The sequence below is a fragment of the Macrosteles quadrilineatus genome, unplaced genomic scaffold, assembly GCF_028750875.1.
Source record: "Macrosteles quadrilineatus isolate MER2022 unplaced genomic scaffold, UCM_ALF_1.0 Scaffold_9__3_contigs__length_116548681, whole genome shotgun sequence".
NCBI classification, from domain to species: domain Eukaryota; kingdom Metazoa; phylum Arthropoda; class Insecta; order Hemiptera; family Cicadellidae; genus Macrosteles; species Macrosteles quadrilineatus.
Genome location: NW_026542602.1, coordinates 58,784,827 through 58,801,989, shown reverse-complemented (window position 1 = coordinate 58,801,989; position 17,163 = coordinate 58,784,827). Strand labels below are relative to the sequence as shown.

The window sequence follows — 17,163 nt, the reverse complement described above, 5'->3', positions numbered from 1 at the left end:
TTCTTCACAAATTTATTTGTTTAATGGTAACTGTAGGAAAAGTATAATGTGCAACTCGAGTTCAAAGTACAATTGCCTCACTCGAGGCACCATTCCTCACTCGCCTACGGCTCGTGAGTAAGGATTTCTCTCGAGTGAGTCAATTGCTCACTTTTCTCACTAGTTGCACAAATAACTATTTTCATGTTTGATAGTTAACATGGATTTTAAACCCTCTCACTCCATTACTTCATTTTTCTCTTTTGTTTTCCTTATTCAAATTCACTCTTCATTTTCAGAGTGCAACTCATTGACTTTTGATTTGTGGTCTTTGATGTGACAAACTTACAAAATCAATACGATGTCCACTTTCAGTGGGACACGACTTCTGCCCAATTGACATATTAATTTATGTTAATTACTTCACCAATAATACTACCTAACCTGCCTTCAATCATTATATGGTAGACAAAAAAATACACATAAAAACTAAAAGACTTTTATTGTGTTTAAAAGTTTTACAAATTACAGTTTTACTTAAAATTCATCCTATACAACTTATAAAACTAATATTTTGAAAAGTACAGTATTATGAAAGTTTTTAGCAGCCTACAAAAAATTAAAATATTTACAAAATCTGTTTACTTAACCTGATGACGCATCTTCCTTTCTACTTTTTACTTTTCAAGGTGTTATTAATGAATAAAGAATTTTAATTTAGAACAAAATGACATAAATAGCTTTGCAGAATGGTGATCAGAATGTACTTAGAGCTCATGGGTCAGAGACATGGGAGAGGATGGAGGGAAAGCCATCCTTCTGGGATAGCAGAGGAAAGGGATGGCAGGAAGTAGTCCATAATTTGTCCTCAACATGTACTAACATTTCCTTGCAGGATTCCTGTAGTTATCTAAAGCTCTAAGCCTTTTCATTATTAATTTTTTACACATGAAAAAGAAAGTTGATTTTGTTATCTGTTCCAATAAGTGAAATTTCTTCATCAAACTTTTCCTTTTCTCTTCCCCTTCGGACTGTCTTGCTCCTCTTCTTCCTCTTCTGGTTCATCCTCTTCATTTTCTTCGTTCTCCTCATTTTCTTCTTCCTCCACATATTGGTCTTTTTCGTCTCCGTCCTTGTAAGCTGAGAATTCCTCTATCGCAAAGTCTTCTCTAGCCCTCATTTGGCGTTGAGCCATTGTCTTCCACCGATGCTCGTCCATTTTGTTTTCGACAAGAGTCATGAGCAAGAACGGTGAGTAGCTTGCTACTGCTGAGACAAAAGTCCATCCTAACTGAAAACCAAAGACGTTATAAGAATCGACGGCATATACTGTATAAATTTAATGTAAGGCCGATTCACCGCTTCAATACTGTCTTCAAAAAAATAGACAGTCATCTATGAGGTCTGGGTTATTGACAATTGACTGAATGGATGGATAACAGAAATTCTTTTTAAATTACTACAATTACTGGTACGGTACTTCAGTATGAATTACTCTAATTTTGGAAATAAACAACACAGTGTAGATGTGAATTATACATAGTTTTGCGCTCAAAATCTTAGGAAAAACAGCAAAATGCACATTTTTGAGGTGGCCGGTAATCGAGGTTCTACTGAGATAAAATTTGAGGGATTTTCACCCTTTTTTTGTTGACACAGAGTGATTACATTTTATGGTTATTTCAAGGCTTTCAAAATGAATGAAATAAATCGTTTAGGTATTTTTAAACATTGAGGTTTTTCAAAGTTTTGACTTAGTTTGAAAAATAGCCAAGTCAAAACAATATACTGTTAACCATGACTAGTTAAAAATAATTTGTTCTATCACATGTGAATTACTTCCAGGAAGTCATGATTTTACATTAAGATGTTACGTCTAGCTTGCACTATCCACTATCCATAGTCAATGCTTCTACTCACACTAAACAGTTTGCCCCCGAGCCAAGGTAGAACAAAATGCATAAATATTTCGCCCCACGAGGCATCAGTGGGGATCGGACCGCGATCCGTACCATCGTTCTCAGGAGCCTGCCACCTTCGAGCGGAAAATCTCATACTTGCCTAACTAGCATCACTGCGAACACTATATCATCTGATTGGTTCTCTATAGATACAAATATAGATAACAACTATATACACTACGTAAATTATAGTCTTAAATTATTGCCTTATCTGATCTATTACTGTACAAAACTTACAATATGATAAGTCACGATGATCAGTAGCACAGAAAACATATTACTATAACCCAGAATGCTCACCGCATGGTAAAAAGCATTAAGTGTTTTGAGAGAGCTTTGCCTGTCAACCGTAGGCAGCGCCACCAGCGTTGCTATGCTGAGTGCATGGCAACGCTGGTGACGCTGCCTACGATTGACAGGCAAAGCTCTCTCAAAACACTTAATGCTTTTTACCATGCGGTGAGCATTCTGGGTTATAGTAATATGTTTTCTGTGTCTGTAGGTATAATGGAAACTTATGTGGTGCAAATGCTGATGCATACGTTGCTGACTAAGATAAGCCTTATCTTTGAAAAAGACAAAATGATAATGTACTACTGATGTGACCAGTATCATACCATCAAAAAGCTACTGAATATTTTCAAGAATTGACCAACAACATTGTAATCATCAGGTGTACCATTACTTCCCATCTATATGGACCAGCTGTAGAAATGTTTTTATTAAAAAAAGAATGTAGTTGTGTGAGCCAGTCACAGAATGTGCTAGTGTCTAAAATTCAATTTTATACCTTATTTTTTATTGCTGACCAGGTTGATGGGTCATAACAGAGTTGCGATAACTAATTATAAGTCATTCCCTAAGTTTGACCTCGTTAAAAAGATTGTGCATTCGGTAGAATTTTAGTAATTTAGATCAGCGCAATATGTAGGTGGCTCACATCAACTACAATTTTCATAAAAACGTTAGGTACAAATTTAACATTGTGATGGAATGTCTAACGTTGTACTCAGTTGGTTTGTGCTGTATTTGAAAAGTTAAAAATATTTGAGTAGCTATTAACTATCTACGGTATATTATTAATTATTACTATTATAAATAAGAGGTGGTGTCTGTCTGTGTGTTTGTATGAGCTAAACTAAAAAACCAACTGGGATCAAATCAAATTTGACAAAAACAAAGCTACAGCTCCAAGGATACATATAGAACTATTCCCGCTTCGATATTGACCTACACTACGGTTCACAAGAGTCTGCAGTTGAGGGAGGAGCCTATTGGTAAAAGCCACATGGTAATGTGACTTCGAAGGAGCCAATGAGGACAGTGCGGTGTTGCCAAATCTAATAATACCAGCTGATTTAAAAAAATGGTTTAGTATATTTTAATTAGTGTCGAAAAGTAGTGAACGGGTGATGTTGCAATGTCACCAATATTTTTATTGGCTACCTCCAACTTCAGACTCTCGTGGTCCCCTTGCCTCATGGGCTTTTAAAGTTAAGAGGTGAGAGTTTTAAAAATAAATTGATTGGTATCCATGGCAACAAAGAGCAAGAACTCTTAATGTTTAAATGTAAACAAGCAGAACTGTCAAATGCACTTGATTTCACAATTCCACACAATTGATGTTGCCGTATCAACCTCGGCTGTTATTCTGAGTTTTATGAGAATGTTTTTTTAGATATATTTTTGTGGAAACAATAACTATACCTTAGCCGCCGGCAGCAAACTTGCAGACTAAGCAAATTTCCATTTGCCTAATCATATTTTCACTAAAATGTCTCCTTAAAAATGATAGAAAATTACACTATTGACAGGTTTGGAACTTCTATTGTGATAGCTTTTAGTTTACAGTACAAAATACTTTTTGCATACTGACCCCGATGCAAGGCACGGGTATATCGGCTAGTTTTAAGAATAAAACTGACTTCAATTTCAACATTCTGTTATGATTTATACTCCAGAGTAGTTTATTCATAGATCTAACACCACAATTTAAAAGCTATAATTTTTACAACAAATATTAATGAAACTCTTGACACTTTTACCACAAACACTCAACAAACAGTTTAGAAAAATAGTCACATAAACCTAAAAAAATATTCTTTCAATCCTTGCACTTTCAACTTAATCCTTCACATAATTTCACACTGTTTGGGCAGTTCCACGTTTTCTTCTTTACACTCATTCATACTCTTCTTCGTACTCCTCTTCCTGTATGTATTCTCCATCATCTTCCCCTTCTCTGTAGTTAGCTTCTTCTTTGGCCAACTCCTCTTCTCTCAGCTGCATCTGTTGAGCCTTGAGTTTCTTCCATTTCCTCTCCTCCAGGTAGCGTTCTATCAGGCTCATCAGGACGAATGGAGCGTAGCCCGCGCAAGAGGTGACGAACGTGTACAACAGCTACAACAACGGACAAGAATAGTACTTTGGAATAAAATATTGTTTGAAATTTTTTTTAAACCTGAGATGTTATCGGTGGTGAACATTAAATGAGGGCCATCGACGACTTTGCCGAAGAATTCTCAGCACGAGTGAGATGAGGACTTCATCTTCCACCAACATGTGGAGGAAGAAGAGGTAACTTTAAAGACGAAAGAAAGGAAATAAAGAGCATGGGCAAAACTGTCAAAATTAGTTTGGAAAAATTTGCAAATAAATGACAGTTTAATTTGAGATAAAAATGTAAATATAAGAAAATCTTCAAGCTTACTAAAAGTGGAAACAATTGTAAATACTCACTTGGAATGTCATTCCAGCTGCCAAATGATACCAAGCCATCACCTAATTTTGTTGATGGTTCCTGAGATGAGTGTTAACACTTTCATAACTATCTAAAACTGTCTGTCTGGTTTCTAAATGAGAACAACTTTTTGCTTTTACAAAGAAAACTCACATGTTTCAGCGAGGTAGCATGGTAACTCAATAACTTTGCTTATCTTTCAAAAAAATTGTTATCACTAAGAATACTTATATCAGTCACAACGATAATCTTTTAACTAAATGTACTAGTTTCTAATTTTGGTTATTTATTTTTAACTCCTAGGATGCTAGGCACGAGTCTGGGATTGTTTTTCACATTACTTCAGGCTAGACCTAGGGGTTGAAGACAATAGACAATAGACAAGACTCTAACGTAGTTGCACATTTCAAGTTGATTCCCATATCTAAAAACTGAATCATGAGCCAGGCAACTGACTTCAGCATAGATTAAACAGAAGACCTTACAGATTCTACATTCACGGATTGGCTGAAGACAATTTCAATGTTAGTTCTGTTTGGTTCATTGATTTGAGTTTTGTTTTGTTTGTTGTTATTTCAGTGATTGAAAACTAGCTTAACCAGATATAACGGTAGGTACCTCAGCTCTGGTACTAGAGGTACCTACTTTGGGTGACGTCACTCAGGAATAAAACCACCCTTCTATTACACAAATAAAACAATCTGATTATAAACAATAGCTAGTCGTGTTTTTATAACCAAACAGTAAATCACAAAATAATAAAATTAACCACAAAAAAGGAGAAAAATACTATCGACACTAGCACCTAACGTCACCAACATGAACCATATACAATAAACAAACTTCAGATTGTATAGTGGGGTGAGAAGTTTACTACTGTACTTTTGTAATAATCAAAATCTAAACTTACATTGACTATCAATTATCAATTACAGTATTGAGATGGGTACACCACCTAGGTGCTTGCTGTGGAGCAACATAAAGGATTTTTAAGTATACAAAAATAGAAAAACAAGTTAAATATATTCGCAAAATATACAAACATAATATTTTTTTTAAATGACTTCATGCTTATTTGAGTTAATCAGCATCTTGTAAATGCATCATTTGGCCAAGTGCTCCTCCAGTATCGTCCCCTTCATATAAAGCTCGCATCAGTTCATTGTCGAAGTCAAGATAGTAGAATTTCCTTGCTTGCCAGCCAACAAGGACTCCAACCAGAAATGTTATGATGTCTTTCACCTGTTGCATAGAAATGTCTTATATCGTTAATGAACCGATCCACTGAGTGGGTGAAGCTATTCTAAATGTGATTACAATTTCAAAAATTGTTAGACGTGGTTGTGTTAGATCATCTGCTCTACTCCCCAGTTGACAAGTATAATGTAAATCTACCACATATTCACATATTGTTATTGGTTGCTAAAGCTAGTATAGTAGGTAGTGTGCATCTAGCACCAGTAATATGTCTTTTCCCACTAACATCCTCGTAGGGAATACTTTCTCTGGGCTGGAACAATAGGGACCTAATCTTATAATTGTTTTTAGTTAATACATAAGCCTAAAATATCTACATCTTAAGGAAGTATGTTATCAAGGACTATATAGAGCTGGATTTATCTTGGCGAACTGACTTGTATGAATTACCAGTTGGAAAGAGAATTCTCAGAGACCAGTTTCATTTTGCTTCTCTAACAATTCCTCTCTAATGAATGAACACGAGTCAACTTCTTAGAACAAGAGATCTTTCAGTTGAACCTGAACGTCTGGATTAACCTTTGTATACTCAATGAACAGCTGATTAAGTGAACGACTAACATGATGGTTTTGATTTACATCTACTTTCTCATTACAATTTGTTAGTCTAGAGTTTATGCGATTTAGTAGTGCTAAAGATTAAACATATGTACTCCCTAATACATTCATTACCGCTACCCTTAGAGATCTAAATCTAAATAAAATTCTAAAGGTTAGTTTCTTTTTGATTTACTAAAGTTAAAATCCGAATAAAACGATCTGTCTGATTAACTGAATATCTGTCATATTAAACAAACAATTTCTTGTCTTCTAAAACTGTACTACGCAAAAAGGAAAGCATGCAAAAGAAATGTTTAAATCGTAAAATAATTCTAAAATAAGAAGAAAAAGTTAAGTCTACACCAACATACCAGATGGAACGCAAGTAAAAACAGGTTTCATATCTTACAAAAAGGAATTTACTTGTGCTTTTCAAAGTAGACACGATAAATAAGCCACCAATTGCAACTTTAAAATTCCAGTACTCTTAAACAAAATAGTTCAGTGGTCCTCCACCTAAGTCTTCCTATGAAACTGTGGTAAAAGCTAATTCTGTATAAGGCCCCACCCACACGAGGCCGTTTAACTGCGCGAAGTTAAGCCGCACAAAGTTAAGGGTTTCGTAATCACATTGAATCAAATGAGAGCGGCCACACGAGGCGAAGTTTAGCCCCCTGGGCGGATAGGCCGTGCCATGCCGCCTAAGAAAATACACTAATAGATGTTGACAAATTAACATTCTACTTGTATTATTAGCGCTGGCAACCTACCCATCCAGAAACCATCTTTTGTTTTTAACCATGTGAAACATGTACTTGTCTTGAAATGCTGCAAATATAATTTAATGGAATATGCAAAAGAAACGGTTTAGTTAAGTTATTTATTCAGAAAGCTAATTGAATTGAACTAAGCACATTTCTGACTAATCCAAGCAAAGTTCAAACAGAATTATAGATAATTAAGAAATACAGATAATATAACCTTATCAGACTATCTCAATAATTTATCTGTTATGGCTGATGAATTCTGTACAAGGTGGCATAAAAAGTGCAATCAGATTAGATTATCACACAAGTGGGAAAAAATGGAAGAGGCTCTATATCTTAAAGAGAGAGAACAAATTGGGGTTCAAAGGGATTTTTTTTAACGGGAGTTAAAAAGTTGGAGTTAAAGAATGGGGTCTGAATATGGGTCAAATGGTTTTAGGGAGGAGTTAAAAGTAAAGGGTGGTCAAGAGTGTCTTGTGAGAATCCCGTACTTATTTATTTGGATTTTGGTTTACATGTTCGATTTTCAAACTTCATAGTTGGAAATTTTGAAGGAATCAAACCACACATTCTTGTAATCACTGATATATATATATATATAAATTAAAACCATTCAAAAGATTACTATTAATTATTTTTAGTAAACACACGGGTAAGGAGGGTGTACCTAGCTTAAAAGAAGAAACAACTTTACATTTTTATGGAACTTTATGGGGAAAACCACAAAAATTGTAATTATTTTTAACTATAGTTTTTACAGCATGAGAGGTTGAGTCAATTTGTTATATGTTAAGTTATAAGGACTATCGCATATTGAGTTTCACAATTAAATCCATTAAAGCAGTTTGTGTAAAAATCATATCTTTCTGTTACTTTATAGACTTTAGGAGGAAAATCACCATAAAAAAAATTTAAAAAAAGTGAAATAAATTTTTGGAGACATCAAGGATTAGGACCTACATACAAAATTTCATCAAAATTGGATCTTGAGTGTAGTCTGTTGCTCTTTACACATTCACTCACACTTATGCATAGTCACTTAGAAAACCACTCTTTGGGGTTCAGGAGTACCCAAAATGAATATCTTCACCCAAAACACAAACTAGAAAATTTTGGTCATTCTCCACACTATTTAGAGGAGGAAAAAGTAAAAATTAGGCTTCAATAAATGCATCTGACTCAAGAGACAGCTGATCGTAGTCAACAAGCTGCAAAGCTCTTTCCATTCTGCACATTTAAGTACAAAACGTGTGCAGCTGATTAAATAAATTGGAATAATTTGTGTACTACAAAAAACTGAAAAGCAACATATTTCAATAAGCAAAACAATCAAAGAATATCTTTATTTTCCAATGCAATATCACGGATCTTCTTTCCAGGTCTGTGGCTCCTTCTGATTGTAGGTTTATCTGTGGCCATTGCCATAACCTCGTCAAAATCCTCAGGCAGAGGACAAGGCTCAGAAGACTGGGGTGGAGCGGAAGGGTTGAACTGTCTTCTTAACCTCTCCTGGTTGACAAAGTAAGTCTCCTTCATCATCTCATAATCTCCTTCTCCATTTCCACTCTTTTGCTGAGCCCACCACCCCACTGCCACTCCAACTGCCAACTGACAAAAACAATTTTTTCACTTAACACCACATGGCCAGGGAAGAGGTGTTAATGGTATGAGCAGGATAGTTTCAAGCGAGTACCATTATCACCTTCCCAGGCGAGCTTTACGCTTTGCAACGATACTGTACTAGTAAAAAAATGTTTATTTGTAAACAGAATCTAATACCTATGCTATCACAACTGTTTGATATAGATACCGTACATTATGTAAATACATTTTTGTACAATTATCACCTTTTTTAAACTCTTTCCAGTATTTACTATGGTGTTTAGTGATAAAAAGATGAATTAAGAAGACCCCTGAAGATGCCACACAAGGTGGAAAATACATAGGGAAACACAAACATCTTAACTACTCAAGAATTACTGGCTAGAACAACAAAGGTAATTGCGATTTCTAGTTCTTGAAGCTTTGATAAGAAATAAGAAAAATATATATCACGTATATATCACATACATATATATATATATATATATATATATATATATATATATATATAAGAGAGATTATACCACTCCATACACATATTTTTAAATCACCAACTTATACAGGTAATTGTGTTTTTTTATTTATACCAAGTAGCATTGCAAAAGAAACAAATCTCACAAAGTCAAGTACATTTTTGAAAGAGTACCTACATTTCTATATTTATTCTATAGAAGAATATCTGGAGTCCAGTTAATTTGTTTCAAATGTGAAAATATATATTTCCATAACAAACCTTACTTTAAAACTGACCTGATCTAATAAGTTTCACGACTTACTTTAACGATCACACCTCCTAACCCATCAGTAAAGTAAGTGAATGAAAATTTCATCCAAATTGCAGGATTGAGATTCTATGGGTAATATTTTGATAATAAATTTGTTGTTCCGATAACATCTTGTATATCTTATCAGGATAGGTTGCACATTATTGATTAAAACCATTTGAGAGTTAGGCTCTGGCTCTATATAGTTCATAAAAAATACTAGACTATTCATGTTAAAACTAAACTGTCTATCAACAGTTCCTTGACTCAATGAGACAAATCTTATTAATTCAAAACTGTTTCATAATATAACCATTGGTTTGTCATGTTGATATATTTTTTTGTCAAGCATGTTTGAACCATAACTTTTTATTATTTTAATTTTATGAATAATATCATTGGGACTCCCTCGGAATGAAATCTTTTAAATTGATTCATCATTTTCCATCTTCCAGCAGTTAGCTTACCAACCTCCAATCTTTGTAAAAAACAGATTTCTCTTATCGAAGGATGAACATTACATAAATAAAATATTTAAATATTTAAAAACTACTATTACCACTTTTCTTTGTAATAATTTGGCTTTCACCAATTTGGCCGTTGCTTATGGATGTAATTCTTGTACCAATCGTCCCTGTCCGTGTATTCATCTTTCTTCTTGCAGATCCACCCAAGAACCAGCCCAGTGAATAAACAGTACAATAATTTGAAATTTGGAGACCACTGTAACAGAAAGTTAGACACCCCTGTTGAATCAAATCTGAGACTCAAGATCTTTTATAATACCTGGTTGTATGTTGATTCGTTGATTAATATCCAACAATCTGCCAACACACTACAGTGTGTATAGGACAAAGATAATAGAGGATGAGTGTAGAATATGCGTGAGTTAATAGCTTTATCTCAGGTTTTAGAGTGCAAAAGCCAAGTGCTGAGCTCTTCTCTTGTCTTAGGTGAATTGTGGGTAAATTAATGGTATTGTTTTCGTAGAAGCTGAGCAGACCGCCGCTGGACGAGCAGAAATAGCTGCTCCATGTTCAGTTTCCCAGTCTGCTCACGGCGTTCAGTGCCTATGAAATTGCTTTATTTATTTCCACCGACTTAAGGACTTATCTTATAACCTCTCTGAGAGTTTATGTTTTGGTTTATAGCCACTCACTGCCATTAGAGTATTAGACTACATTATTTAGTATCAAACATTTACAGTATGTGAGTTTATCTTTGAAAATAAGTCAAGTCAAATGTTTTTGAATTGATAATTTTTTTTACTAAATCTGTGGGTGAAAAGTCCATTATAACAGAGTTGTGTAGCGAAAAGCCCAATACAACAGAGTTTGTAGTGTAGCGAAAAGTCCATTACAACAGATTTGCGTAGCGAAAAGTAAGGTCTATTAAAACAGAGTTGCGTAGCAAAAAGTCCATTAAAACAGAGCTGTGTAGCGAAAATTAAAGTCCATTAAAACAGAGTTTTGTAGCAAAAAGTCCAATACAACAGAGTTTGTAGTGTAGCAAAAAGTCCATAACAGAGTTATGTAGCGAAAAGTAAAGTCCATTAAAACAGTGTTGTGTAGCAAAAGATTTTTTAAGCCCTACCTTGTATGACTTCCACCACCACTTCCACCAATCCCAAATATCCACATTTACATCAATTATGTTTGTGAACATTGCGATGGGAGTCTTGGGCAATACTTATAAGATGGATTACTTTATAAGAATGGATAGATAACTAATCCAGATGGTTTATCAACTACTGCTGCATTATCTTTTGGGAAAATTAATGTAATCACAGTTCTTTGATTTATTGACAAAGAATAAGATTGAATTTGTATAAACTATGTTCAATTATAAGACAATTTGTAAACAAAAGTCAACATTAAAGAGAAATAAAACTTCTATCTACAACTTAAGTCAACAAAAAGTGAGAATTAAGAAACATCAATTGTAAATAGTTGTTATAAATTGTAAAATTCTGATGAGAATCAAAAGAGAGTAGGTACGATTTTGTTCTCTAGGTGTCATAAAATAAATTTTCTTAACATATTTTGATATTTGAAAAAACACAAAAATACTTGTATTGAACCATTGATTGTATTATCAATAGAGTTCATTCTTTTAGCCATTTAAACTCATTTGGGTGAATAAGTTATTTTAATAATAAATAATTGTTTAAATACCTGTGTACCTGTATAACATGAACCTGAAGTTATTTTAAGCTAAAGAGGCTGAAGAATGGGTGAAGTAAGATGAACTGTGTAGTTTTGTTAAATATCAGCTGTCTCTTTAGGGGCCATTGAAGTCCAATGACCAACTGGGTTCAGTTTTGAAAAATCAAAAAGCTGCTGACTAATCTATTGTTCAATATACTGTATGTGTAAATAAACAAACCAAATAAATAAAAAAAAGCTTGGCTCCTATCTACGAATTGTATACTCAATGATATTTTTTATTACTTATACTTTTCATACAATTGAAATACTGCCATTTTACAATCAAAAGGGTTTACATGTAGTTGAATTTGAATTGGGTTAAAACATGACGCATTTACTATGAAAATTAATTATTGTTAACTATTAAAATTATTTTTTAAATTTTGTTTTGTTACAAATTCATTATGATGAATTGTTTTTATAGATCATTTTAAGTTTAATACAGAAAAGAAAGGGAACACAACTAAAACACTTCCACCATATTTGGTCAAAAAAAGTAAAAATCCAATTTTTTCCTTGAAGACACATTATTTAAAGTAAATAATTCTCTAAATTACTCAGTGCAAACATTGATTGTGTTTATGTTTACAAAACTGATGAGACACACATAAAAACTGTCACCAATGATTCTTGCTACTAAGACCTAATATGATATTTTAAAAATAGGTTGACATTCAATCTGCTCTGCTCTGATTTACTGAAATTTGATTTTATTGTCTACAATAGAATAATTTGCTCCAGGAATCCCTCCTTTTAGAAGATCCTCATTAAAATTCAAGGTTACTGTGAATGGATTTGACTCTGGGGATGCAGAACTGTCTGCAGGTTGAAAGTTTGCATCCTTTAAACCACAATCTTTCAATTTCTCAAGACACTCTTGAGACAAAACCCCTGAGGTTATCAAACTTTCAAAATTTCTTGATCTAGGAATGTTTTCCTCAGTAGGATTTTCATTTTTAATATCATGCCTCACATTCTCGATCTTTAATCCCTTGTTAAGGATTTCTTGAGGTTCATGTAGATGGTTAATAACTTTGTTCATAGATGGTTCATCTTTGTCTCTATAGTTCATCCGATTGAGAACCGGATCTTCAATTTCAATTTGAGAACCTTCACTTGCAGATTTTGGCTGTTCAGATTTAGCATGGTTCCTATGGATCCCAGCTAGATCCATATCTTTATTATTTAAAACAGAACCACAACCATTCTGATGATTTGATCTCTCATGGTACTCTCCTTGTGCCTGATCTTTGTTATTTAAGGAGGAACCACAATCAATCTGATGACCTTCAGGAAATTCTTCTTTAGCCAAATAATCTTTGTTCTTTAAGAAAGATGTGTTATCACTCTGAAACTTCAGTCCAGCATCTGGAAACTCTCCTTGAGCCAAATCTTCATTAAAGTTCCATCGCGCTATAGGTTTGACTTCGTAAGTAGTAGGATTGTTCATGTCCATCTGAAGAGTTGGTGAATCTTCCCCCGGCTTATCAGAGATAGTCGCTCCTTCTTCTACCTTCCTCTTATCTTCAAGTTGCAGCCACCATCCGACCACTATTGAAACCACTAACGCAATAAGGTTCACAAATACAATTTTTCTGATTGTCTGAAATTAACAATGTTGAGATCAAGATACAGAATTGGTTTTGTACAATAAGATGAATAGAGTCAACCCTTTATTAAAATATTAGACAAACAAAGTAATTCAATGTTCAATTGGTTCCTAGAAAAAGGCCCATGAGATAAGGTTACTCTCGAAACTGCCGGCCGGCATCAACATATATTTTTGTGTACAAATAAATTTGCCCAGAAGATAACTCTTTTGTGACAGCTATGAAGGGTTAAAATTATTCGGGATACCAAAACACGACACTTTACTATAATCGATGAATATGAAAATAAAGCATATTGTCTAAAATTATAACTGTCTTTAATTAATATAGACATGATGGCGAGATATGACAAAAATGGTAGTAAAAGCCACCATGCGCACACTAAAAAAATGGTGAATGAAAATACTGAAGGTTATGAAAATATGAAGGTTTTTTACATACCATTTAAAAAGTGGATGTTTTATCATCATACCTTTTGTTTATCGTCCAAAGCGGTTTTCAATTTGCAGTAGCTATTTGTTAACTTGCTAATGATAGTCTCCATTTTATTTCCTTCTGGAAGTGACATTGGATTATTGTTTTATTTTAAATCTTTTAGAAATTAAACGTGGATTGTAATTAGGTGACAACCAATTGCTTTAATTGTAAATTAGTTATTCACTAAGCTAAGGTTCAGTTATAAGGTCATAGGATTATTGATTATATCTTAATTACCTCTTTCTTCTATTATCAATAGATAAATATCAGTTGAGTAGCTTGACTTGTTGATCAACAATATACAAATATCACAAAGTAGTTCCCTTCATCCAGAAAACAATAAAATCTAAACTCTCCATTAAAAATACTGTCTCAACTTCACATAATTTGGAAAACCTGTACATCCGAATTCTCCATTACAAAACATCCTGTTTCAATTTTACTCAACAGGAAAGCATCACCATCTGAATTCCCAATTAAACTGTCTCAATTTTCAGTTACATTAACGTATAGAAATCTTTCTGTGAGCCCAATCTTTGGTTATGAACACAGAACACTCTCTGTTGGCGACGAACGGGTAATACTTTTCATTATCATCGTCATAACTCCAAACCAGTCGAGTTTTCACAGGCCAGAAGTTAACTCCAGTGAAGTTGTTCACGAGACGAAGAGGTTCGGAGTAATAATACTTGTTGAAGGCTCGAGCCCACCACGTGTTCGGGTAGTACCATTCGTCACTCCATTTGATCAAGTAGCCTCCGTTGAAACCCAAAATGGTAGAACCGATAAGATCCAGCTCATCCTGAAATAAAAATTTATCAAAGCTTAGATATACTAATAATAGATTATAGTCTGTATGATCCAACCTGTCTCCTGGTTTAACGTCTTACCTGGGACTTGCACGGGTGTTAAACCATCAGCCAGTCCCCAGGTAGACAAAGGATCTGGGGACAGGTTCCATCATACAGACTATAAACATACTCACTTATAGATCCATCATACTTTTGTCATGCACTGCTTGTCCTTTTGTATTGTAATCAAAGAGTAAAGCAACAACAATTATTGAAATCTAACATCTATCAAGTAGGATGGCTTTTACATAGCTTCATCAGGCAGTCCTATACATTAATACTTCTGAAGCATTTGTAAAATAAATGTTTTTCAATGAAATAAGTACAACCCTTAAAATTAACTCAGTTAAGTTAAATTTTTCAAACAGAAAGTTGTTTCTGTGTCCCTTTGGAGTCTGGGAGTTACATTTTTCTCATGATTTATTTGATTGGTGAAGATCTAGGATATTACATGATTGTATTTTAGAAACCCTACAGATTTACTAGTACAAAATACTGTAATGAAGTAATTTATCAGTTTAATTTCTTGAAGATACACGTATATATTTCTCAAATTGAAAACCAAGAGCTTGATTTTTAGAAGTTGCAACATCCTACCTACCTCATTTTCCTCAACCCATTCTGTGACTTTTTCTTTCAGTTTCTTATAAAATATTTTAAATTTTACCCAAATATTGTATAACATTAATAAGTATTGTTCTCAGCCTTTACCCCCTACACAAACAGCTTAAACATGATGAATCTAATGCTTGCTCTAGATAACATTTTTGATTGATTGTCATGACTAACATTATTATATCTGAGTTAGTTATGATTTTGTTATCATTATACAGGCTCTAAATTATCCCTTGACAGAACTAGAGACAAGTTTTAAAGGTAAGTATCACAACAGTAAGATTTTAAACATAAAGAGTTAATTTCTGTAAAACTACTAATTTACAGTCCAAATATTCAATCTTTGAAGGGTAGACAGGCAAGTACATTTTGAAACATTTAAGAAATTAATTAAAACTACAGAGAGAGTTAAATAACTTGTAATTACTGTGTATATTTAGAATTGTAAAAGGTATGTTTTTACTTAGTATTGTAAGTTTTTTTGTAGATTCTAGTACTTTGATCAAAGTTTTGTAATACAATACTTTACTCTCCTGACACAATATATTTCATATGTTCTTCTAATTTTCCAATCAAATATTAGGAAACTTAGCTGGCTGATTGGCGTGTTTAAGACTACGGAGGTTTTTTAGACTTTGATAGTCTTATAGTGTTTGACAATCATTCCCGTTCATTTACAACATGATATGTAGGCAAAATTCGTCTAACTGGTCACTGCTTCAAACAAGACCGATGAACAGAAACAGTCAGCATACACAGTGGAAAACATCGTGCAGATGTTAGTTTCCACCTCCAACCATTATGAAAATTATCTTTTCCTACAGTCACCCGACAAAGTTGGCTTCCTTGTACTGTTTATAGTACAGAAAGCTGCTAATTGATGCATATTTATACTTAGCCGTACGGTTTATACTTTGTCGTACGGTTTATACTTTGCCGCGCATCAGGATTCCAACGAAACAACACAAAACATCGTGGTTCTATTATACACGTAATCCGTGTACGCTTGGAAATAGGTTGGCAACACTTAAAGATAATAATACTATGAGCAGCTGATTGACTATTATAACTACGATTTAACCTATCATTTCGTGTTTATAGTTTCGGTATTTCTGAACTTTCTGGACTTTTCTTTTAAACGATTTTAAAACATTCCTACGATCTTAATAAACAAGAAAATACCTTCAAAGCATTTTTTTAGGCGCAGAAACCACTTCAAATTACAAAAACATATGGAACTTTATTCTCAAAGTGCGGAGCACATTTCTTGCCGAGGGAAAATAGCGGAGTGATACGGACCGGGTACTACTTTCTCTAGGGCACCTATTTGTGTTGCCAGCTGAACCTAAAAACGTGTTGTATAGTGTTTGAAAGACTAATTATTTATATGCTTTATAGTGACTGTAGGAAAATATAATGTGTAACACGAGTGAAAAAGGCCTTTGCTGCACTCGCCTGCGGCTCGTGTGTAAACATTGCTCTCGTGTGCAGCAAAGTGCCACTTTCACCACTAGTTACACAAATAACTATTGTCCAAACACTTTACTACATTTACTATTCACAACCACAACATGGTGGTACCAGCTGGAATAGTAGTGGATGAAGTAAAGAAAATTTTTTATCTCAGAATTGAATTAGCTCGCTTGGCCATGATGGAGACCCCAATTTATGAATCAAACTTTATTGTCACAAAAACAGCCGACATGTTCCTTAGACACAGCTGTTAATTAATAGTCCATAAAGCCAATGGCAACTAAGGGAATTACAGTTTATAGTGGAATCCTAATCACATT

At 34.0% G+C, this 17,163-nt stretch overlaps 3 protein-coding genes and 1 long non-coding RNA gene across 4 annotated transcripts; all 4 read right to left on the bottom strand.

Moving 5' to 3' along the window:
* Window positions 1-518: 518 nt before the first annotated feature.
* LOC129004388 (histone H3.v1-like) lies at window positions 519-2,103 on the bottom strand. The gene is made up of 2 exons (XM_054432959.1): window positions 1,900-2,103; window positions 519-1,270 (listed from the first exon to the last, which is right to left on the bottom strand). The coding sequence occupies exons 1-2, from the start codon at window positions 2,032-2,034 to the stop codon at window positions 980-982; spliced, it is 426 nt and encodes a 141-aa protein (XP_054288934.1). The 5' UTR covers window positions 2,035-2,103; the 3' UTR covers window positions 519-979.
* A 3,581-nt stretch (window positions 2,104-5,684) lies between these two features.
* On the bottom strand, window positions 5,685-7,405 carry LOC129002044 (uncharacterized). The gene is made up of 2 exons (XR_008491529.1): window positions 7,248-7,405; window positions 5,685-5,922 (listed from the first exon to the last, which is right to left on the bottom strand). It is a non-coding gene; the product is annotated as an uncharacterized LOC129002044 (long non-coding RNA).
* A 1,150-nt stretch (window positions 7,406-8,555) lies between these two features.
* Window positions 8,556-9,696, bottom strand: LOC129004486 (uncharacterized). The gene is made up of 2 exons (XM_054433089.1): window positions 9,623-9,696; window positions 8,556-8,852 (listed from the first exon to the last, which is right to left on the bottom strand). Exons 1-2 carry the CDS (start codon window positions 9,674-9,676, stop codon window positions 8,574-8,576), a joined length of 333 nt encoding a protein of 110 aa, XP_054289064.1. The 5' UTR covers window positions 9,677-9,696; the 3' UTR covers window positions 8,556-8,573.
* A 2,815-nt stretch (window positions 9,697-12,511) lies between these two features.
* Window positions 12,512-15,475, bottom strand: LOC129003480 (uncharacterized). Its single transcript, XM_054431775.1, has 4 exons — window positions 15,357-15,475; window positions 14,142-14,706; window positions 13,900-13,982; window positions 12,512-13,420 (listed from the first exon to the last, which is right to left on the bottom strand). The coding sequence occupies exons 3-4, from the start codon at window positions 13,969-13,971 to the stop codon at window positions 12,512-12,514; spliced, it is 981 nt and encodes a 326-aa protein (XP_054287750.1). The 5' UTR covers window positions 13,972-13,982; window positions 14,142-14,706; window positions 15,357-15,475.
* Between the last annotated feature and the right edge of the window lie 1,688 nt (window positions 15,476-17,163).